Source organism: Perca fluviatilis, chromosome 4 (genome assembly GCF_010015445.1).
Source record: "Perca fluviatilis chromosome 4, GENO_Pfluv_1.0, whole genome shotgun sequence".
Taxonomy (NCBI): Eukaryota; Metazoa; Chordata; class Actinopteri; order Perciformes; family Percidae; genus Perca; species Perca fluviatilis.
Window position 1 is genome coordinate 34,572,349 of NC_053115.1, and position 23,773 is coordinate 34,596,121.

Genomic DNA, 23,773 nt, shown 5'->3' on the forward strand with positions numbered 1-23,773 from the left:
GTCCTCTCCACCTGACTGAACACACTTTATTGGCTTAGAATTACGGCAACAATCGCTAAACACACTGCAAACTCGCGGTCCCCTCTTCCCGATTTACAGCCCCCCTCTCTTGGCTTAAAATAACTCACCATTGTCTATAGCCGCTGAACAGGCTCAGAGCTGCCAACTCTCACGCATTGGCCGTGAGACACATGCATTTGAATGGTTTCACACGCTCACATGCCACACCCCCGATTTCGAAAATTACGAATCCCACTATGGCCACTATGGCCACGCCAAGACCCACCCTACAAAGCAGCTCGATTGGTTGGGGTTAGGATAGCTGATTGGTCAGGGGATAAGACCAGCATGGACGCCTGGCCAATAGTAGTGTGTGAATGCTATTGAAGGGCGGGTCTTGGCGTGGCCATAGTGGGAAAACATTTTTGCAACCCGGTCGGTCAAATGCCTGAAATATGAGTTTATCTATAGATCTACCCGTCGAGCTGCTCGTGATTGACTAGTTATGCTTTCAGAGAAGGTGAGGGGGTTCAGGAGCGCTCCCTGTCTGGAATTTTTGAAATGTCGCAAATGTGAGAACATTTTTTCACGAGCCATCCCAGGCGCATTTCCCCGGCTTCAGGTATGCTTTGAGTATTACAGACCCGTCCAACGCTTTGTGTCCGCTCTCTCTGTAAAAATAGAGGTGAGCAGCGCGGCTGGTAAGTGTAGCAACTTCAGTTAATTTTAGTGGACTCGCTCTGCTGTGGGCAGTGACACGTTGCATCCATGCTCTACCTCTGATGAAGAGCAGCGTACAGCCACCTCTAAACTTCGTCAGAGACCAGACACCCAAATGGGCCTCTGTGTCTGTCAGACGGTCTGAATAAGATACTACCATATCAGCGGAGCAATAACATGCACAGCAGACTATATTACAACTCTCCAAATCTCGGAGAACACAGATGGGAGGAGTTATATTTTGAATGTGCACAAAGTTGTAAGCGAGCAGAAATCTGATGTAACACATCTGAGCTATTGAAGTCCAGGGGTTTATAAATTAATTAAAATGAATTAATGTATGATTCACATGAATAAGTTCCACATGCACATTTAAAGAGATTTAGCCTACTTCCCCAACAAAAGACGCAAAAGAGGAGGGAAGAGTAAATTGTTGACTCAGAGAGATGACGTTAAATTAGAAAAAGTTGATCTACTAGACTAGAGAATAGTTGAAAGTACTACAGAATGCCTGAGGGCCTTATTTTTCTATATTTTCAATTGTTTCCAGCATAAATTGATGTAAAAAAAAAGGGTAGAAATAGGTGCATAAAAATCCAGTGTTTAAAGCTCAAAATTATGTCTCCTCACAAAATCTGGAAACAGAACCTATTCCATTGGGTTGCCAGGCCATGCAGCTGTGACTGGTCCAGATGTTTGTGCCAGCTCACCGGAGGGGGGGGGGGGTGAAGAATACTGGGAAACTGGGTAACTATTGTGCATCTCTAACCTCTGTGCATCTCTAAATGTAACTGTAAATAATTCATTAAATGTTTCATAAAATGGACGCATGGGCACAGAGGATGAGGGCCAAACATTGCTGGGCCTTGGCACAAAAAAAGTTTGAGAAAGGCTGTGCTGTGCTGTACACATGCACAAAATGAGCCATGCTGTGTCTTTTGTCTTGCTGTTGGTATTTTTCAGTCTATTTTCTGCTGGACCTTGTGGTGGGGAAAGACCTTGATTGAAGAATGAATTTCCCTCACTGCCTAATCTAATGAGATTTGGTCTTTGGCCACCAGTCCCCCTGGTGTCCAAAAAAATGGTTATTTCTATTTATTTAGTTTGAAAGGATTAGAATGTATGTAAATCAGTGGTTTTCATTCTTTAGAATTCCAGTGGCCTAGTAGATCCCTTTGGTAGACCAATGTTAATTTAACTTTGGGTCCCTGGTGCCTACACTGAGAACCACTAGTGTGTGTGTGTGTGTGTGTGTGTGTGTGTGTGTGTGTGTGTGTGTGTGTGTGTGTGTGTGTGTGTGTGTGTAGTAGTAGTAGAGAGAGAGAATGGGAGAAGGAAGTTTGTGTGAGGTGGACCTGGTCACAACAGACCCAAATCTTCTCAGCTGTTGCTACTGTCATATGCTGCACTGTCTCTTCATGTGGCACATTGTATGGGTCACTTCTTATATCATAACAAGGTAATATAATGTGTAATCAAGTGATGACTGATTAACAGTAACGTAAATGCCCTAATACCTGTTGATACTACAACAATGCAAAGTTTGCGATTTCTCCATTTCTTTGCACAAAACTCTCCAGAAAGTGCCATTTAATTGTTTATTTTTAAAACAAATCTCCCGGGGGGCATACCCCCGGACCCACCCTAGAGAGCTCAATGGTGTTTTAAGCCCCCAACGTCGACTTCAAGTCAGCGCTGCAACTGTCGACTTCAAGGCACCTTACCCTAACCAAGGGGGTAAGCCTCTCTCCACAACGCGTACCTCCTATGGAGCCATTTTGATGCTAACAAGCACTCACCCGCCGTTAGCATTCCTACATACATCTGAAGCGTTTAAAGGGGTGATAGAATGATTATATAGGGTATTTCACACTGTTCCTTATGGTCTCCTAATGGGGTATGTAACATTGGTTGGGCTGAAAATGGCCTGGTTGATATTTTATTGCCCCTTATGCATCCCTGTGTTTTGGCCCTATTTGTAACAAGAGCTTTTCTTCCAAATATGGTATGCTCATGAATATTTAGATGAGCTGCGCGCTGATTGGTTGAGCGACTTGCCATACGCACACATTAGAGACGCACGCTGATTGGTTGAGCGAATCCCCAATACACACACACATTAGAGAAGTGACAGAATCTCATATTCCAGACACTGCAATGTTTCCTTACCAAATTCACTTCTGAGACTTTTTTATGTGAGAAATCAACTATATAAAGCTCAAATATGGGCCGTTTTACGAAAATTGATGGCTAATTGCAAATTTGGTAAGACTGTGTGTCGGAGTTAAGCGGCGGTGCTACTGCCACGCCGCCTGGCCTGCCTTCTGTCACAGACCCCAGCCTGCTGTGAGCTCGATTGAGCTCCGTTACGGCTAGCAGCCCTGACAGAGCTCCAGGGCCTGTGACTCCCCTCTTCTTGCTAACTAAATTGCCCGTTGTGTGAGTGAGAGCGCGGTCAGTGAGCTTGTTACACCAGCAATCTCTTACCACATGTTACACACATGTCACGCCACTTATACAACATCTAACTAAATGTCTTATAAATCTAACAACGGTGTCCGATTTCAAGTTAATGAATTTTTGTGAATTCCAGAGGAATTCTAAGAGGAGGATAGCTAGCTCCATCCAGCCGCAGGCTCTATCACATCCAGCCGCAGGCGTGTATTTCACCGATCGTTTGTTTAAATAACTCAACACATTATAATTACACACATTATAAGATTAACTGGAACCTGTGGTAAGAGATTGCTGGCGTAACAAGCTTGCTGACCGCGCTCTCACTCACACACACCTGGTTTAAGGAAGAGGGGAAATGCAGGCAGTTGGTAGTAGTCCATTAGCCCACAAAGCGGTGACTTTGCGCGGGACATTTAGTGCCGTTGGTTGCTAGCCGTAACGGAGCTCAATCGAGCTCACAGCAGGCCGGGGTCTGTGAAGGAAGGCAGGCCAGGCGGCGAGGCAGCAACACAGGCAGCACCGCTGCTGAAGTCCGACACACAGTCGGACAAAATTTGCAATTAGACATACATTTTTGTAAAACGGCCCATATTTGAGCTTTACATAGTTGATTTCTCGCATAAAAAAGTTTCAGAAGTGAATTTTGTAATGGAATAGCAGAGATCTGTGTGACCTAGATTCAGAAGACTACCTGATCTCAGGTCAGTTGTGTAGCCTATGTAAATGTTGGGGCGTGACTGTTACATACACCCACGACTGTGACAAAGGTTCCGGATTTTGAGATGCTTACGTAAGCAACTGGCTTTGTTGAGATTTGCCCGTTTTCAGCGGCAGTTTCAAAATATGAGATTTTCATAGTAAAGGGGTCTCAATGGGATTTTGAGCTTATATGTATGTCCTATTTACCCACCGAACTGTCGTTATTCAACTATGACAGGTTAAAATCGGTTTTGCATTCTATCACCCCTATTAGACTTTATTTGTCCATTGTTTATTTCTAAAGAAACACGACAGTGTATAAAAGGCTCCATTACCTTGTATCTCACGTTATGGCTTCGTAGCAGACTTTGTTGTAAAAATAGGCTAACGATTGTGTCATAACCACGCGACTTACTGTCATATAGTAGAGAAATTACCATATAGTACAGGAGAAGCTCGCAGGCAGTTTTGACTTACATGAGCTGTTTAGGTTTAATTTCTAATGTTAACTAGCATTTTAGTTAGCAATAATTAGCCTGTGCCCATGTTATCTCCTTACATACATACGCTCTGCGTCTCTGCAAGATTCGGAATGATTGAGATTTCTCTTGGCACAGCTACCAGAAGACTTACAACTTTCTGACAGATTGCTCACGTCACATCTACGTCTTCAAGCTCAGTTGGAGGCTGCGCAGTAACGCTCAGCCCTCACCGGAAAAGTGCTTCTAATAGCCTTCACTGGTCTCTGTCCAGAGCAATGGGATCTGTTGGTCCATTTATTTTACTGTCTATGACCCTAACCATTGCCTAATCCTAGTGCCTTCCAGGTAGTGCTGCCTGGAAGAAGACGTTCGGGGCTTAAAACACCAAACACCGAACAAGACAGAGGATGCTGCAGCTCATGCCTACAATACAACCGTCTGGGCGTGCGATTATGCTCCCGGCCTCCAGGGGGCGATGTCGCGGCACGCTGGAGCCGTCAGGGAGGGTTGGGAGGAGTCTTTCCTCGTCAGCGTTGAAGCAGTCCAGGCTGCGATGGGTCAGCTTGATGGCTCTCTCCATCAACTGGCTTTCACTTGTTGTACCATCTCTTCAACTGTTTCTTCCATTTTAACGACATGCTCAATCCCACTTCTGAGCGAGCTACGTGGAAGAAGTCAAAAAGCCAGAGATATAGAACTCTGTGGAAGTTTATTTAACCGCTACACACACGCGTTACACAGAGGTCATCAACCTACCCCAGTGTTTCAGTCATGGTAACCCAACAAATGTAAATAAACATGTACACATTATCAAGACTAAAACCTAGGTAACATAAATGCATAACAAAAATACTAACAGAACATAATTTACCCACTTAAACTAAACACTTAAACAACACTAATAACCTAGTCCCATGATGCTTTGCACTGCCGTGCAGAACAGTCAACACAACGACATCCTGCCGGCCGTTACAATATCAAACATGTTTGAATTTTTTGGAAGGTCAAGACGGGAAAAAGACTGACTCGGACTGAGTTTTATGATCACCTTACACCAAACCATTGAGATGATGGACGTGCGCCCAACTCTAGCAAGACTTTCATGATTTCATTCCAATATTGGAAATTAGTCTGTGACAGTGGAATCGCTTCAAAAAAATGTTGGAGTAAGGTCGGCATTAAGGAACCTCAGCACACCGGCCCAGTTGAACAGAGTTGCTCTAACTAGTGACCTGAAAACAGGAGACAGATAGGAGGTTAGAACACACCTCCACAATAGGGTTATCACCTTTCATGCAGAAAAATAAAGTACCCCACAGATATTTTTCTTAAAACAACATTGATTTCATATAAAATTGTGGCTTCTACAGGAACAGGACGCACTCTTTTATTTTGAAATACAGGACGATTCCGTATTTTAAGGAACGGGTGGCAACCCTACTTCACAATATCAACAGCAAAAACACTCCACATGGGCATACACATGTTCAGTTAGGCTGGTGTGGAAGTTGTACATTATGGGTTATGTGTATAACTATATTGTATTTGTATGTATGAAAAGTGCTATATAAATACAGTCTGATTAATTGATTGATTTGCCCTGTGACATTCACATCTTTCCATTGACTTTGTATACAATTGTGCTGCCTCTAACATTAACATTCTCTATGAACATACCTTAAAACACAGCACAACTAGAATGAACCAGGGTTCTAGGATAAATATGTTCTTGGAATAATTCAGCAATTTGGAAACTAGGCTTATTCACTTTCTTTCCAAGAGTTAGGCTAGATGAAGATCGATACCTCCCATGCCTGTGTGTTGAATATGGAGCTGGAGAGAGAGAAAGCGATAAGCTTAGCATAAAGATTGGAATCATGGCCTAAAAGCCTTGCCCAACGGGAAAAAATACACATGTAACACTTGTAAAGTTAACTAACATGTTATGTCTTTTTGTATTATTATTATTATTAATCTGTACACAAAGGACAATGTAAAAATGACATTTTATTGGGAGTTACATCCTGTAACTGTTTCTTGGCAAACAGTCCTTTCTATTTCTGTGTTTTTTTTATATTTTTTTATGTGTCAATAAGTAAGCTTAAGATGTGTTAGTACATACACTTTTTCACTTTGTCCACCTGTTTCCAATCTGTATGCTATGCTAAGCTATCCATGCACGTTAACCATGCATGTTCTTTTAAAAGAAAAACCCGGGTTCCCTCCAGTTGTTTTCACAATTTTGTCTGGTTTCTCCCTATTGCTGATTTAAACCACACAGTGATTCACCATGAAGCCATTTTGCAGCTGGTTTACAGAAATATTGACATGGGTATGAATTATTACTAAAGCTGAAATGCGTACACATTTTCAAATTCAAGCCCTTATGTATAAACATACATAATAACAAGGATGTGTACAGTAATTTGAATTTATTCATTTCTAAAATAATTTTCATTTGAACCACCTCTCTGGATCTGCAACCTGACTACACACATTGTGGATGCATCATGCAGATGTGCACAAGGTGATGGAAGGGAGGAGTATTAGCAGTCCATTGTCTAACTGCTTCCTTTCTAACAGGACATGGGTTTCCCTGTGGCAGACTGGTGTGCCTGTGCAGGCTGAGGTTAATGGCCATGGTAATGATAAGGTCAATTGAATTAAATGTTATGAATAGTGTCAAATTGTAACCACGTAACACTTTGCGCCAGTGGCGAGGAAAAACTTCCCCTTAACAGGCAAAAACCTTGGACAGACCCAGGCTCTAGGTGTGCAACTGGTTGGGGTGGGAAGGGTGAGAGAGAGAGAGAGAGAGAGAGAGAGAGAGAGGCTTGGCAACCATGTAGACATACATGCAAGCAGAAAACGTGGGCACACACATATTCACACATCCAAGATAAACATTGTATTTATCAATATGTCTACAGTATGAATGATCGATCATAGAGATTCTGCACAACTCTTGATGATCACAGCAATCCCCCAAAACCAATTAATCAGCCCAGACTGCTCAGTCCTGGCTCGCTGAACTCAATTCAGACATAAAGCACCACCTGTTGATTTATCATATAATCTCGAGCCTGTGTGAACACCATAAAGCCAGTGAGACACTGATAAGATACTCCATGTTTATAGCCTTGAGAGGCAAATGCACTGCAACTTAAGAGAACACATGAAAATATGAAAAAACACATTACTAAAACACCATACATTAACAAAACACAACACATTACCAAAACACAAGTTTCTCCAACAAAAATTGGTTGAAGTTTTGAGGCAAGGTCAGAATCAGAATGGAGTTTATTACAAGTAGGTTTTCACATACAACCACTTTGCCTTGCTGTTTGGTGCATAAAATTAACACATTAAATCTGTAGTGCTTAGTTTCTGTCTCGCAAACTGTTGGCGCATCCACATGATACAGCCTTCCGTGATCACACACCATCCCCACCCCTCCTCCATGCAGTTGCAAATAGCCATGAAGGACACAGGGAATAAAACAACATGATGGACTCTTCAGAAGAGGTAATTATCTTCACTTAAGTTTCTGTGCGGGAAAGTCACCGGACAACACTATTTTCTGAATATAGCCATACTGAGAAATACAGAGAGAGTTGTGTGGAGCTGATAGTCTTAATTATCTTTGTAGCAACTCATTTGGCAATGGCTTGAATGTAACGGACGTTCATTAATATCAAAAAGTTACTCTTTAAGCTTAATAAGGAATTTAAATAGAAAACAAAGTACTGCAACAATCAAGAACATAAATATGGAATAGAAAAATTGCCACAAAAATATGAAAATATACTATTATATACTAAAACTGCAAGCAGTAGGGCTAACATAAGATGCAATTTCTGTAGTTGCAAACTTCCTTTACATTCATTTTATACATCCATTCTAAAAGCATCAATGTATTTGTTTTGGGTTTAATAGGCCACGACCATTTCACCAATTATTACTAGATTTTAGGCGTGGCCTCAGGAGTGGCACTAGATCGTACCCTCCAAATTCTATAAAAATCGCATAAGCCCTTGATAAGATATACAATACACTTTTCATCATTTTTAGTGCCGCCTTTTGGCCTTTTGGCAGCTGCTCGTCCTACAAAGACGCCTTGCGTTCATAAAAATGCCTTAAAATCAAATCGGACACAACGGTTAGCTTTATAAGACATTGGGGAATGATGTTATATAAGTGGCGTGACGAAATTCAAACTGTAAATATAATTTAGTTATGGCGAAAGTGTAGCTAGCTAGCTGCGGTATTTTCCCATTGTAATGAATGGGACTTATAGCAAGCAGCTGCTCGTCCTACAAAGACGCCTCGCGTTCATAAAAATGCCTTAAAATCAAATCGGACACAACGGTTAGCTTTATAAGACATTGGGGAATGATGTTATATAAGTGGCGTGACGAAATTCAAACTGTAAATATAATTTAGTTATGGGCAAAGTGTAGCTAAGTCGCGCGGTATTTCCCCATTGTAATGAATGGGACATATAGCAAGCAGCTGCTCATCCTACAAAGACGCCTCGCGTTCATAAAAATGCCTTAAAATCAAATCGGACACAACGGTTAGCTTTATAAGAATATTGGGGAATGATGTTATATAAGTGGCGTGACGAAATTCAAACTGTAAATATAATTTAGTTATGGCGAAAGTGTAGCTAGCTAGCTGCGGTATTTCCCCATTGTAATGAATGGGACATATAGCAAGCAGCTGCTCATCCTACAAAGACGCCTCGCGTTCATAAAAATGCCTTAAAATCAAATCGGACACAACGGTTAGCTTTATAAGACATTGGGGAATGATGTTAGATAAGTGGCGTGACGAAATTCAAACCGTAAATATATTTTAGTTATGCCGGCAGCTGGCCGCGGAGCCCCGTAGTGCAGTATCCACAAAGGGTGACTTTGCCTTGGGTATGGAGCCCAGCAGGCTGCCGCTTTCTCGTCAGACTGTGTGGAGCTCCTAAAGTCCGACACGTCTTACCAAATTTGCAATTAGCCATCAATTTTTGTAAAACGGCCCATATTTCAGCTTTATATAATTGATTTCTCGCTTAAAAAAGTCTCAGAAGTGAATTTGGTAATGAAACATTGCAGTGTCTGGAATATGAGATTCTGTCGCTTCTCTAATGTATGTGTATTGGGGATCTCCTCAACCAATCGCCGCGCCGTCTCTAATGTGTGCGTATGGCAAGTCGCTCAACCAATCAGCGCGCAGCTCATCTAAATATTCATGACCATACCATATTTGGAAGAAAAGCTCTTGTTACAAATAGGGCCAAAACACAGGGATGCATAAGGGACAATAAAATATCAACCGGGCCATTTTCAGCCCAACCAATGTTACATACCCCATTAGGAGACCATAAGGAACAGTGTGAAATACCCTATATAATCACTCTATCACCCCTTTAAGAAACTTCACAATTAGAAAAATATCAGTTTGTTAATTTTAGCCTTACTTTAGGAAAAGTATCAAAATGCTATTTGTCGCCTTTAACGAATGGGAAAACACATTGGTTATAAATCAGAAAATTCCTGAGTTAAACCTTTAATTGAGTTACCAGAATATAGCAAAATGCTTCTCAAAACAGTATTGGTAGATAACTAAATAAATGTACATGCTGACGTTATCACAGTCACTGATATTTTACTCCCTGCTTGTTCCTTACAGGATTAAAACATATGTACAGACTTGAATGCCCCAGATATGTTCATAGACAGCCCTATCTGCAACAACCATGCCTTTAAACCTTCGGGGACGGCTCCCATGTTTGCTCTCTGGAAGGAAAAAGGAGTGGAATGTTTGAAGGACTTGTAGCGGGTCCTTTGAGCAATTAAGGAACAAATATAGCCTCCCAGCCTCACATCTTTTCCAATATCTGCAAATCCGGCATTTTATAAAGTCTTGCTTGTCTACATTTGTAGACATACCACGGCATCACACACTCAAAAACATAAATAATGTTCGGCCAGGAAGCAAAAGAGAAGTGGCCATCTTATACCAGACTGATCAGCCATGAACCAACCAGCAAAGATAGGTCGAGAACTGAGTGGGAGACAGAATTGGGGGTGCCCCCATAGACAGAATATAAACTGGACCAACGGATCCCGTTGCTCTGGACGGAGACCAGTGAAAGATATTAGAAGCACTTTTCCGGTGAGTGCTGAGCGTTACTGCGCAGCCTCCAACTGAGAGAGACGACATAAATGTAACGTGAGCAACCTGTCTGAAAGTTGTAAGTCTTCTGGTAGCTGTGCCAAGAGAAATCTCAATCTTTCCGAATCTTGTAGAGACGGAGAGCGTATGTATATGTAAGGAGATAACATGGGCACAGGCTAATTATTGCTAACTAAAATGCTAGTTAACATTAGTAATTAAACCTAAACAGCTCATGTAAGTTGAAACTGCCTGCGAGCTTCTCCTGTACTATATGGTAATTTCTCTATATGCAAAGTTGCTTGGTTATGACACAATCGTTAGCCTATTTTTATAAAAACGTTTTTACCATAACGTGAGGTACAAGGTAATGGAGCCTTTTATACATTGTCGTGTTTCTTTAGAAATAAACAATGGACAAATAGAGTGTTTAAACGCTTCAGATGTAAAGTTATTCGCTGTCAAAGTGACGTCAAAATGAATGGCAGTCAATGGAATGCTAACGGGAGGTGATCGTTTTGTAGCATCAAAATTGCGCCATAGGAGGTTTGAGTTCTGAAGCGAAGCTTACCCCCTTGGGTGCCCCTCACTGAGGAATTCTGGGACTCATGTCTTGTGAACATTCATAGGTGCTCAGTGAATGCAAGACATAATCTAATACAATTTAAAGTAATACACTGGTTGCATTACTCAAAAGTAAAAGTAAGCAAGATGTATCCCAGTGTATCAGCATTATGTAATAAGTGTAAGTACCAAGAGGGTACCCTCACACACCAATTTTAAACGAAAAACAACGTAATCATGGGGGCGGTCCCTGTTATTCCCAGGTGGCATGAACGCAGCATCTGAGACTGAAGCAACTCTGATCACCGGTGTCTTCTGTTGTCTTCTTTTGTCTTTTATTGCTTTGAGGATGGCGGTCTGGTAGTCTAGTTTTCGTGGCTCTGTTTCTGTTAGTTCAGCTGATTGCCTAGATGGAATCTGCAGCTCCTGCTGAGACCCCGATGCATTTACTTCTAATTCCTTCAAACGAACAACACGCTTGGTCTCCTCCTCCAGCTTCCGTACCTGAAGATTACAATCAATTTCCTTCTCCTTAACATCCAACCGACGCAACTCTAATTCAAGCTCCTTTAACTTTACCTGTTCAGAGAGACCCACTTCCTCAACTTTGGGAGACGTAACCCCGCCCCCAACAGCTGACAGCACCTCCTGCTCTATCAAAGCAGATCCCAGCTGATCCCTAATCACCTGTTTCTTGTCATGCTTACTGATAACAATATCAAACCTGTCTGCAATGAGTTTCAGATTTTCTTTAGTGCACGCTTCCAACTTGCCCCACATTGGGCCCCTAACAAAATCCTCTATATCAAACTCCATCTTAGGCAAACCAGGCAGAATTAACAATAATACAGAAACTCCCTACAACAATAACAGCACTTACAACAACACCCCTCTGGAAGGCATCTCCACACAACGCCACAAACCAAGTATTCACCAAATCAAAACCACACTCCAGCATTTTACACGCCAGACTGTTTGATGAGCCCCCAAATATGTTACAAACAAACACAATTAAATGTGACAACATATCGAAGAACACCGAACCAGAGGATTAATTAAAGTAAATGAAAGTTTATTCACAACTTAACTACTATTAATTAAAGGGGTGATAGAATGCAAAACCGATTTTACCCTGTCATAGTTGAATAACGACAGTTCGGGGGGTAAATAGGACATACATAGAAGCTCAAATCCCATTGACACCCCTTTACTATGAAAATCTCATATTTTGAAACTGCCGCTGAAAACGGGCGAATCTCAACAAAGCTGGAAGTTGACGTCAACCTCCCAAAAACCGGAACCTTTGTCAGCCCATGGGTGTATTAAGAGAAGGCAGTCCCGCACATTTACATAGGCTACACAACTGACCTGAGATCAGGTAGTCTTCTGAATCTAGCTAGGTCACGCAGATCTCTGCTATTCCATTACAAAATTCACTTCTGAAACTTTTTTATGCGAGAAATCAACTATGTAAAGCTCAAATATGGGCCGCTTTACGAAAATGGATGGCTAATTGGAAATTTTGTCCGACTGTGTGTCGGAGTTCAGCGCCGGTGCTGCCTGTGTAGCTGCCTCGTCGCCCGGCCTGCCTTCCTTCACAGACCCCGGCCTGCTGTGAGGTACTTGGAGCTGCGTCACGACTGGCAGCCCACAGCACTCCATACCCGTGCAAAGTCACCATCTCTTGGACTAATGACAACCAAATGCCCCTGCCCTGACAGAGCTCCAGGGCCTGCAAGTCTCCTCTTCCTGCTAGCTAAATGCCCGGTGTATGTGAGTGAGAGCGCGGTCAGCGAGTTTGTTACGCCAGCAATCTCTTACCACAGGTTTCAGTTACTCTTTTAATGTGTGTAATTATAATGTGTTGAGTTATTTAAACAAACGATTGGGGAAATAAACGCCGCTTGTCCGCGAGTCTCATTGATAAAGCCTGCTGCTGGATGTAGCTCTATCAATGAGAGCTAGCTAGCCTCCTCTTAGAATTGCTCTGAAATTCACAAATATTCATTAACTTGAAATCGGACACCGTTGTTAGCTTTATGAGATATTTAGCTAGATGTCGTATATGTGGCGTGACGAAATTCAAACTGTAAATATACTCGAATTACGACCAAAAATGAAGCTAACTATCCGTGATTTGTAGCTAGGCTTGAAGGGACAGTTGCAGCTAAAGGAAGCCCTACTCTTCACAAATATTCATTAATTTGAAATCGGACACCGTTGTTAACTTTATAAGACATGTAGCTAGATGTTGTATACGTGGCGTGACGAAATTCAAACTGTAAATATACTCGGAATGACGCCGAAAATGAAGCTAACTATCCGTGACTTGTAGCTACAAATCTACATCCAGCCGCAGGCTCTATCAATGGGACTCGCGGACAAGCGGCGTTTATTTCCCCAATCGTTTGTTTAAATAACTCAACACATTATAATTACACACATTAAAAGATTAACTGAAACCTGTGGTAAGAGATTTGGCGTAACAAGCTCGCTGACCGCGCTCTCACTCACATACACCGGGCATTTAGCTAGCAGGAAGAGGGGAGTTGCAAGCCCTGGACCTCTGTCAGGGCAGGGGCATTTGGTTGTCATTAGCCCAAGAGACGGTGAATTTGTGCGGGTATGGAGTGCAGTGGGCTGCCAGCTCCAAGTACCTCATAGCAGGCCGGGGTCTGTGAAGGAAGGCAGGCCGGGCGGCGAGGCAGCAACACAGGCAGCACCGGCGCTGAACTCCGACACACAGTCGGACAAAAGTTGCAATTAGCCATCCATTTTCGTAAAGCGGCCCATATTTGAGCTTTACATAGTTGATTTCTCGCATAAAAAAGTTTCAGAAGTGAATTTGAACCATTCTGGAGACTTGTGGATGACCTGTGAATTTGTTCCTTATGAACATCGATAAATAATACACTGTGAAGTGAATGGAGTACCGCTACCTCATGCATTATTTTTCGTGGGACAGCTTGTAATGCATTATCACTTGCTGTGTCTTGTCTTTAGCTACTCACAAGCCAGCAGAAGCCTGTGGTGGTGGCTACTGGGAAGCTCCTCGTCTACATGTAAGAAATCAAAGCAGACCTACTCTATCTGTAAAGTGTCTCGAGATAACTCTTGTTATGATTTTATACTATAAATAAAATTGAATTGAATTGAATTGAATAGCAGTTCATGAGCCAAACCAGGTGCAGCCAGAAACATACTGTTTGTATGTTTCTGTCTGTGAGCAGTCAAGGTAAATGGACATATGGGATGAATTAGCTGTCACATCCCCCACCTCCCAGCTCTCTGTACTCGCAATAACCCCTCTCCTACACACACACACACACACACGCACGCAGGCACACACGCATGCACACACACACACACACGCTTACCCCTTACTGTAGGTCATTACCAAGGCACAATCTCAAAACCAGACGCCAACATGTGAACAGCCTTCTTATGGAAGGCGGGTCAGCAATATCGTGAGCCTGAGTAACTTTAACCATTGATCATGTGAAATCTCAAAGACAGCTTGATGCTTTGTTTATAGACTATTTGTGGGTGGCTGTTTGCTGTTTGACCTACCAATTCCTGTCGATAAAGTATACTGTAAGTATACTAGGAGGAGTTTGGAAAAGTAGGTTTATATCGCAACTTTTTGCATATAAAAGTCTAGGCAGAAATGGGCGTGGCCTATTGCTCCTTGAAGCAGATGCATGAAAAATAAAACTACAGGCCTAAGCAAAGTATAGTATATATAGTCTTCATGACTGAACTTATGCTAGAGCTTCATTTTAACAGTATGTTTGGAGCGAGACATGTGTTAGCAGCTGGGCTGTGCACATCCTGTCGGTCTAAAGTTGAGATAAGTCAATCTCAGGATGTGTTCAGAGTGCCCCTCTATTTCACCATCTCATCACAATGTTTTTATACTGTAGGTATACATGATCAACACCACAGGCACAGGAGAAACTTAATAATGTGGTGGTCATTTACATTTAAAGAGTTGTAAATAAAGTAAATTGTAGCACAGCACAGTCAACTTTAATCAAATAAAACATGATTTCCCACATAATTGTGGCTAGTGGAAATGCTGAATGGAGCGAGAGTGGCTGGTGAGCAAAAAAGTTAATGTCAAACCAGCTATGTAACCAGTTAAGCTTCGCTTCTTTGTAACAAAGTGTTAACCAAGGGTAAAGCTTCTTTAAGTAGCCTCGTTGGGATGGGGTAGATGGCTTAGCTGAAGAATGAACTTCTATCGCTGCACAGTCGAGAGCATCCTCACTAACTGCTTTACGGTGTAGTATGAGAACTGCACAATGGCTGACAGGAAAGCCCTACAGCAAGTGGTGAAAACTGCTCAAAAAATCATTGGCACATCACTCCCGGCCATCACTGACCTTCATCACTCACGGTGACTGTGACGTGCACACAATATCATCAAGGACCACACACACCCCAGTCATGGACAGTTCTCCATTCTCCCATCTGGGAGACATTACAGGAGCCTTAGGAGTTGCACCAGCAGGCTCAGAAACAGCTTTTTTTACAACACCATAACACTGCCAACACCAAGACCCAACACTAGCCCCTTCCCCTGCGCCCTCTCCTTTTGCACATGGACTATGGACTGTCTGACTACCTCTGATTACTATGCACTTTATTAATGCACCTCAACAATGCACTATACAGTGCCTTGCGAAAGTATTCGGCACCCTTGAACTTTTCGACCTTTTGCCACATTTCAGGCCTCAAACATAAAGATATAAAACTGTAATTTTTTGTGAAGAATCAACAACAAGTGGGACACAATCATGAAGTGGAACGAAATTTATTGGATATTTCAAACCTTTTAAACAAATAAAAAACTGAAATATTGGGCGTGCAAAATTATTCAGCCCCCTTAAGTTAATACTGTGGCGCCACCTTTTGCTGCGATTACAGCTGTAAGTCGCTTGGGGTATGTCTCTATCAGTTTTGCACATCGAGAGACTGACATTTTTGCCCATTCCTCCTTGCAAAACAGCTCGAGCTCAGTGAGGTTGGATGGAGAGCGTTTGTGAACAGCAGTTTTCAGTTCTTTCCACAGATTCTCGATTGGATTCAGGTCTGGACTTTGACTTGGCCATTCTAACACCTGGATATGTTTATTTGTGAACCATTCCATTGTAGATTTTGCTTTATGTTTTGGATCATTGTCTTGTTGGAAGACAAATCTCCGTCCCAGTCTCAGGTCTTTTGCAGACTCCATCAGGTTTTCTTCCAGAATGGTCCTGTATTTGGCTCCATCCATCTTCCCATCAATTTTAACCATCTTCCCTGTCCCTGCTGAAGAAAAGCAGGCCCAAACCATGATGCTGCCACCACCATGTTTGACAGTGGGGATGGTGTGTTCAGGGTGATGAGCGGTGTTGCTTTCACGCCAAACATAACGTTTTGCATTGTTGCCAAAAGGTTCGATTTTGGTTTCATCTGACCACAGCACCTTCTTCCACATGTTTGGTGTGTCTCCCAGGTGTCTCCCAGGTTTAAACGACACTTTTTATGGATATCTTATAAAAATGGCTTTCTTCTTGCCACTCTTCCATAAAGGCTAGATTTGTGCAGTATACGACTGATTGTTGTCCTATGGACAGAGTCTCCCACCTCAGCTGTAGATCTCTGCAGTTCATCCAGAGTGTTCATGGGCCTCTTGGCTGCATCTCTGATCAGTCTTCTCATTGTATGAGCTGAAAGTTTAGAGGGACGGCCGGGTCTTCGTAGATTTGTAGTGGTCTGATACTCCTTCCATTTCAATATTATCGCTTGCACAGTGCTCCTTGGGATGTTTAAAGCTTGGGAAATCTTTTTGTATCCAAATCCGGCTATAAACTTCTCCACAACAGTATCTCGGACCTGCCTGGTGTTTTCCTTGTTCTTCATGATGCTCTCCCGCTTTACACGGACCTCTGAGACTATCACAGAGCAGGTGCATTTATAAGAGGACTTGATTACACACAGCTGGATTCTATTTATCATCATTAGTCATTTAGGTCAACATTGGATCATTCAGAGATCCTCACTGAACTTCTGGAGAGAGTTTGCTGCACTGAAAGTAAAGGGGCTGAATAATTTTGCACGCCCACTTTTTCAGTTTTTTATTTGTTAAAAAAGTTTGAAATAGCCAATGAATTTCGTTCCACTTCATAATTGGGACCCACTTGTTGTTGATTCTTCACAAAAAATTACAGTTTTATATCTTTATGTTTGAGGCCTGAAATGTGGCAAAAGGTCGAAACGTTCAAGGGGGCCGAATACTTTCGCAAGGCACTGTATATGATCATACTGCATTCTGTCTCTACTATTATATGGACTACGGACTGTCTGATTTCTCAGAACTCTATGCACTTTATTTGCTAATGCACTTTAATAATGGACTAACATGACTAACATTCTGTGTTTTATGTCTTTTTTAAGCACTGCTATAAAGAAAAAGCACTTTTAATGATTGCACTACTGGTTAGATGTTAAACTGCATTTTGTTGTACTGGTTGTCCTTGTGCAATGACAATAAAGTTGAATCTAATCTAATCTAAATCTTTAGCATTAATTGTTAAAGGTCTATAGGATAAAAGCAGTCTAAGTATATGTCAGGTCTTGTTGTTCTTTCTAGGAGGAGTGGATGCATTTAGACTAACATATTCTTCATGGCACAGCCATGTTTTGGTAAGACAGAATAGATCAATTTGATTATCTGATATCAAATTGTTTACTAGGACTGCTTTAAAAGACAGAGATCTAATATTTCAAAGTCCACATTTTATTCTTCTATTTTGTTCTACTGTTGGTGGTGGTGATTTAGGTAGAAGCCAACATAGTTTGAACTAAAGTGTCCTTTTGACCAAGAAAAATTAATAAATACACATTTAAACCATTTTGACCAGCAGAACTTATTTAAAAAGCAATCATCTTTTATACCATTATTTAGAGCAGGTTTTTTGTTTTTACTATAGCAAATATGATGATTCTCAGTTCTGGAGTTATCACCAGCATCTTTTTTCTAGGTAGATTTGTGGATCTATATTAGTAAGTCACACTGAATCTAAAAACATGTATCACGTCAGTGTGTTCCGGCTGACTGAGTTATTACTCTGATGTTGAAATTTGATTGCAGCAATCAGGTTTCAAAATAGTTACTTTATTTGCCTGCATGAGCTGTGTCACAGCCTCAATTTGAAAACCTCTGATTTAGTAATACTCTGGGGAATACAACTGTCTTACATCGAAATAATATAACAGAATAGCGAAACAAATGAACATAGTAGTGGATCCAAAATGTTCAATTAAAAAATGATCAAGCAAGGGGGACCACTTATATTTGGCTGTATGGCTATTTTGTGTATTACACACTGGGCTTTATTGTCTCGCCTCTGGAAGAAAATGGAGGATAATAAACGTACTCAAGAATAGTGAAACAGGTGCCATTGGATGAGAGATTGACCCACAGAAGACAGCGATCATGTTAATTCTTTTCAAGTTTTATTTGAAAATGCATCTTGGATAGAACAAAGAAAAAATAGAATATATTCATATGTACTGAAACGCTAAGTTATGTACACATTTAGGGTTTGCACTAGAAATATTCACAACCACTGATTTTTTTTAAGATATGGTATCAGAATAGTCTCTGTGTGAATGTACACTGCATATTTACAGACATTCATAGGATGCGATAAAAAAACCTGTGTTCACACAAGCATTCAAAATTCAAAAATCGAATAAAAGTAATGATCTACAATGTTGTGTACCCCTGCGTGTTGTCGCTCTACATACATGGATACACATGGACGGCATTGTGTTGCAGACAATGTTTGACCACAATTACAAATTGTGTCATGGCCTCAAAAGGGATGTTGTGACTACATTTCCCAGAAGTACATCATCCTGGTAGTTCAGCACCATGGTGTGTAGTGTGTCCATTGATGTCACATCAAAGTAACGTAAGTGCCAGCTGAGGTCAAAGGCTGTCATCGTGTTTCCAGTAACAGCTTAAGCAGAGTTGAGCCACATTTTGTGTCAAGTCGTCAGTAAAATAATAGTTCAAAAAATAATAGCAGACTGAGACATTCAGTTGTGTGGCTATGCACTGACTGACATCGGCCATACTATGACACCTTTTTATGTTTTTGTGTCTAAGTGACTGATGGGAACAACCATCTTTGACACTGATCCAGTATTAAAGGTGCTGTAAGTAGGATTGCAAAGATCCAGCACTTAACCAAAAAATTTGAACATCGACAACTTCTCAGTCCATCTCCCCTTTCTGCTAAAGCCCAAAATGTACTCCTAAGCCCCTCCCCCCACAAGGGAGAATGAATGTGTGTGTGCATTAGCAGTGACTGACACGCAGTTAGACACCCTCCCTGGCCCTGATTGGTGCATCTGAACAGGGAGCTGTGGAATTTTGCAAATCGCACTACAGGCTATAAGTGATGCCAGAGGAGCCAGATTCTTTTTAAATTACCTGCTTCATGTAGTTCTACTCAAACATAGTTTCAGCAAATATGACAGAAAGTTAGTTTTATAAGTCTTACCTACTAGAAACAAGCTACAATTTAAGTTAATAGGACAATTGTCCAGCTTGTATTTACCTTCACAAAAGTGCTTGTTTTGCCGCTGACAGACTTGTGTCTGACAACATTATGGAAAGGATTTCTAATGAAGTCGACCTTTCTGTTAAAGAGTAAGATCCTTTTTTTAAACATAAAAACATCAGTGAAATTGCGTTCGCTAAACCCACCAGACTCCATGTAAATAAACAGTAATTTTAGCATCGTACAATACACTTTGTTCAAAGTCGACAGAAACAAAATAAAACTATGAAAAGACGTTTTGGGTCATCTTTCCACTTTTCCAACCATCACAACTGTAATTGTGGTTGAAATAAACACAAAGTTTACTGATTTACATGTGAAAATATGTTGGCTCTATACACACTAAAAGTATTGCTTTTTAAATGGAATCTGGTGGGTTTAGCGCTAGTGACCTCAGAGCTGTTTCTGGTTAAAAAGAAAGCTCTCAAAGAGGTTTTAAAGGTCTATCTCTGTAGGGATCCTTTCTATAATGTTGTCAGAATATTAATCTGAGCCTGTCAGCGGCAAAATGAGCACTTTTGTGAAGGTAAATACAAGCTGGACAACTACCGACTGCAGCGATCTCGCTTAAAGCTCCATTGTGTAATTTTCTGAGTTGATTCTTATTTAAAAAACCTTTGTTCTTTCACAAATATGTGCTTATTCATATATAATTACTTCCACCAAATAATCAAATAATTCTCATATGCGTACAATCTGCCATTCAGAATACATACGAGCGACTCACTCGAATGAGAATCATGTGTTGTGATTTCCCTGGCAGACAACTCACGTAATGGAGTTGTAACACAGACTAGCTACAGCTAGAACAGCTGCATGTTAACGATGGAGATACCAAGAGCTAATTTCATTGACATCATTGTTCATACTGCTCAGAGAAATATATTAAAAACACAAACCTCCGTTGCTTGTCTCCTACCAATATACAGAATAACGATAGCACTGATACTTTACTAACATTAGCTTGCATATGTTTGGGAACCTGATAGCTGATATTAGCAATGAAATGGTACCAAAATAACGTAAAACTATTATTACACTGGAAGGAAGACTCACGGACGAAGTCACACTTCTTGGAATAATACGGCCACCGTAGGAGTTAAAACGCGCTCGGAATGGGAGGGGCTAGAAAGTAATATTCAGTTGGTTGTCATATACAATTTCACCGCTAGATTGGAGAAATTCTTACACAATGTAGCTTTAACACTGGACCAATGTCAAAGATTGTTCCCATCAGCCACACAAAAACATAGGACATACTTTAGGTTGAAAAAAATTGTAGTTACCCTTTAACACCCGTTTAAAATATGGATCACTGAAGAGCCTGATTTCCCAAACCATTTGGCTCTCCAGCAAGGATCCTGAGGTACAGTAAGGCAACAGTGATACAGATCAAAACCAGCAAGTAAATACACATGACTCAGCTTCATAAAAAAACAACGATCATTAAACACTGATCAGAATTTAACAACCACTGTGCACTTAACACTTTAGTTGCATTTCACTTTTGGATTTCTTGTGTTTCTCTTCCATTCTCCTCATGTCCCAGCAGGCTTAACAAGGTAGTTGGTCGTGAGGTTTCTCTCCCTGTGGATCAAAGCCCAGTTGAATAGTAAAGGTACTCTTCAGCTATGACTAAACTGTGGTGCACGGCAGCAAAAACTAGGACAAAGCTATCAGAGAAAACCCCACAGGGAGAAACTTCTGTGGACCCCAGGAAGAGAAACTACCAGTAACTCTGGTAGCTAATGAGGATCTGAGGTAACTCCCTCTGACGTCCTAAACATTACATAAGATGAGGAACGTCCAAGACACTGGCAGCTTTTAGGAAGATAAAAGGCAGTTGTTTTGATCCAGGTACAATGGACATGGAAGGCTATTACCAAAGCTATCACATAATCCAGACTGAATGAAAATAAGCTTATCTTATCTTGTGCTGTGGCAAGCGATAAGGACAGAACAAATATAAGGAGTACAGGATACCAAAGCAGCAACAGCAACAACCTTCAGCTGATTACAGACAGGATGGTAACTGTGTTGGTTTACTTGTACAATAAATTAGAACAATCACAGACTGCACAGACTTCCACTCACATATGCAAACTGGCATGATGATGGTGCAAACATTTACACACACACCCGTACGTTCACATTCGCACCATGCCTCCATGGCCTGTGTCTGTATAATAGTGATCCCAGTATTCCCAGTGATCCCAGCGGGGCATCAGTTGGCTGAGCAAATTGTCCGTCTGTTTCGTGGAAATCGGTGGACTTTGATGTGTTTTGACAGGTGGTCACTGCGGGCAAACCTCTTCTCACAAACTGGACACTGGTAAGGCTTGACACCTGAGTGGGAACGCCGATGTCGAGACAGCTCGTCCGACCGGGAAAACCTAAAAGAAGAAGCAATGTTTTACATGTGACAAGGGCAAATGGAGAGAGTCAGAGGTGTGGACCTGTGATTGATGGAAGTCCTACGTTAGCGGTTTGTCTGGCGTTGTTATTTTCTATTGGCGCTGTTTATTTTCTAGTTTCAGCAACTCTCTGTTTTTCCCAACATGTACACAATGCTGCACAAAGGCCATAAATGTTCCCACCAAGCACCAAAGCGTAATTATCTGTTATGAGCATGTGAGGCATATGCTACTCGGCTGGAGCCACAGCGATGACAACTACGAGGCTTCTTCCCAGCAACCCAGTTCTCTGAAACAGACCCTTGCCAGGCTCTGCATCCCAGATGTTGCTCTGCTGACCTCACAAGATGATGAATCGATACAATCGCACCCTGTAATTAAACAGCAACACATAAGGAGCTGCAGTAAAAACCTGTCATATGTAGATACAACAAGCTTACAGCTAGGAACAAAAGTAATGCTGCTGCAGTTATAGACATGAATAAGATAAAACATCTGACAGCAGTGTATACAGGAAGACACTGCCAATAAAAGCATTCCAATAACCCATTGCTAGTCAAAAAGAAACAAGCTGATTAAAGGGTAACTACCATTTTTTTCAACCTGTTGTCAGACACTTAGAATATTAATCTGAGCAAAACGAACACTTTTGTGAAGGTAAATACAACCTGGACAATTGCCCTATTAACTTACTTTGTAGCTTGTTTCTCCGCTGCCGACTGCAGCGATCTTGCTTAAAAGACAATTCCATATAATGTATAACATAACTTGTATAGTGTAGCTAATTACTCAGTGGAAAACTGTCCATCTGGTCCCTCCGGTCTGGGTACAGCCCTGTTTATCAGAGAGGGGAAATCTTCAGACTGTACAAAACACAGCGTCTCTTGGGTGTCGCAACGCAACAGGTCCCACTGTTCGGTGGGCATAGCTTCACAATGTCCGCAGGTACACCACCAGTTTCCACGAAGTACGAGGCTGTGTTGCGGCATTGACTACCGGTTGCTTTCTCTCTCTCATAGCCCTTTCACAGAGCTTCCGCAGCTCTTCGTTCAATAAACTGTCTGTACACTTACAATTTTCTCAATGCTTCAGTTAACATTTAGGGACCCTCATTATGATACCGTTGAAGTTTAGTGATATTTTGAGCCTTTTTAGTGGTATAAGTAGCGATTTGTTTTTACTTTCCCTGTGCCCCGAATACTAGCATTGTAAGCTAATCAGCGGTCCGCGCTAGCTTCTTTCAAGCTACAAACACATTCGATTAGCATGAAAACATGTCCCAGAGAACAATCGAGTGGGTACACATCTGTTAATAACCCCTAGGTTCGTTTTGTGCCGGAACTGTCCTTTAATACTGGACCAATGTCAAAGATTGTTGTTCCCATCAGTCACTTCAACATAGGAAAATAGGGTCCAGGTTGGAAAAAATGATAGTGGGAACCAACACATGTTGCATGTGCAGGATTTATCTAGTGTAATGCGGCAGTCTGCATCATGTTTATAACAGTTAATTAAGGTGTCTATTATATTATTAGTAAATGCATTATCAAGCCTTGACTACCTGTTAATCACAGTTAATTAAGGTGTCTATTTTACCATTAGTTAAGGCAGTAACAAGCCTTGACTGTTAATAACAGTTAACTAA

At 41.5% G+C, this 23,773-nt stretch overlaps 1 protein-coding gene across 2 annotated transcripts in view; it reads right to left on the bottom strand.

The window, feature by feature from the left end:
• Positions 1-5,109: 5,109 nt before the first annotated feature.
• The window catches only part of LOC120557818 (Krueppel-like factor 15), a 57,261-nt gene continuing 38,597 nt past the window's right edge, over positions 5,110-23,773 (bottom strand). Inside the window, exon 3 of one of the 2 annotated variants that reach the window (XM_039798449.1) lies at positions 5,110-5,590. In XM_039798449.1, coding sequence (XP_039654383.1) covers positions 5,509-5,590 — 82 coding nt within the window. In that variant the 3' untranslated portion in view covers positions 5,110-5,508. Of the gene's footprint in view, positions 5,591-20,916; positions 22,108-23,773 lie in introns of those variants that run through there. The other variant, XM_039798448.1, reaches the window with a different exon arrangement.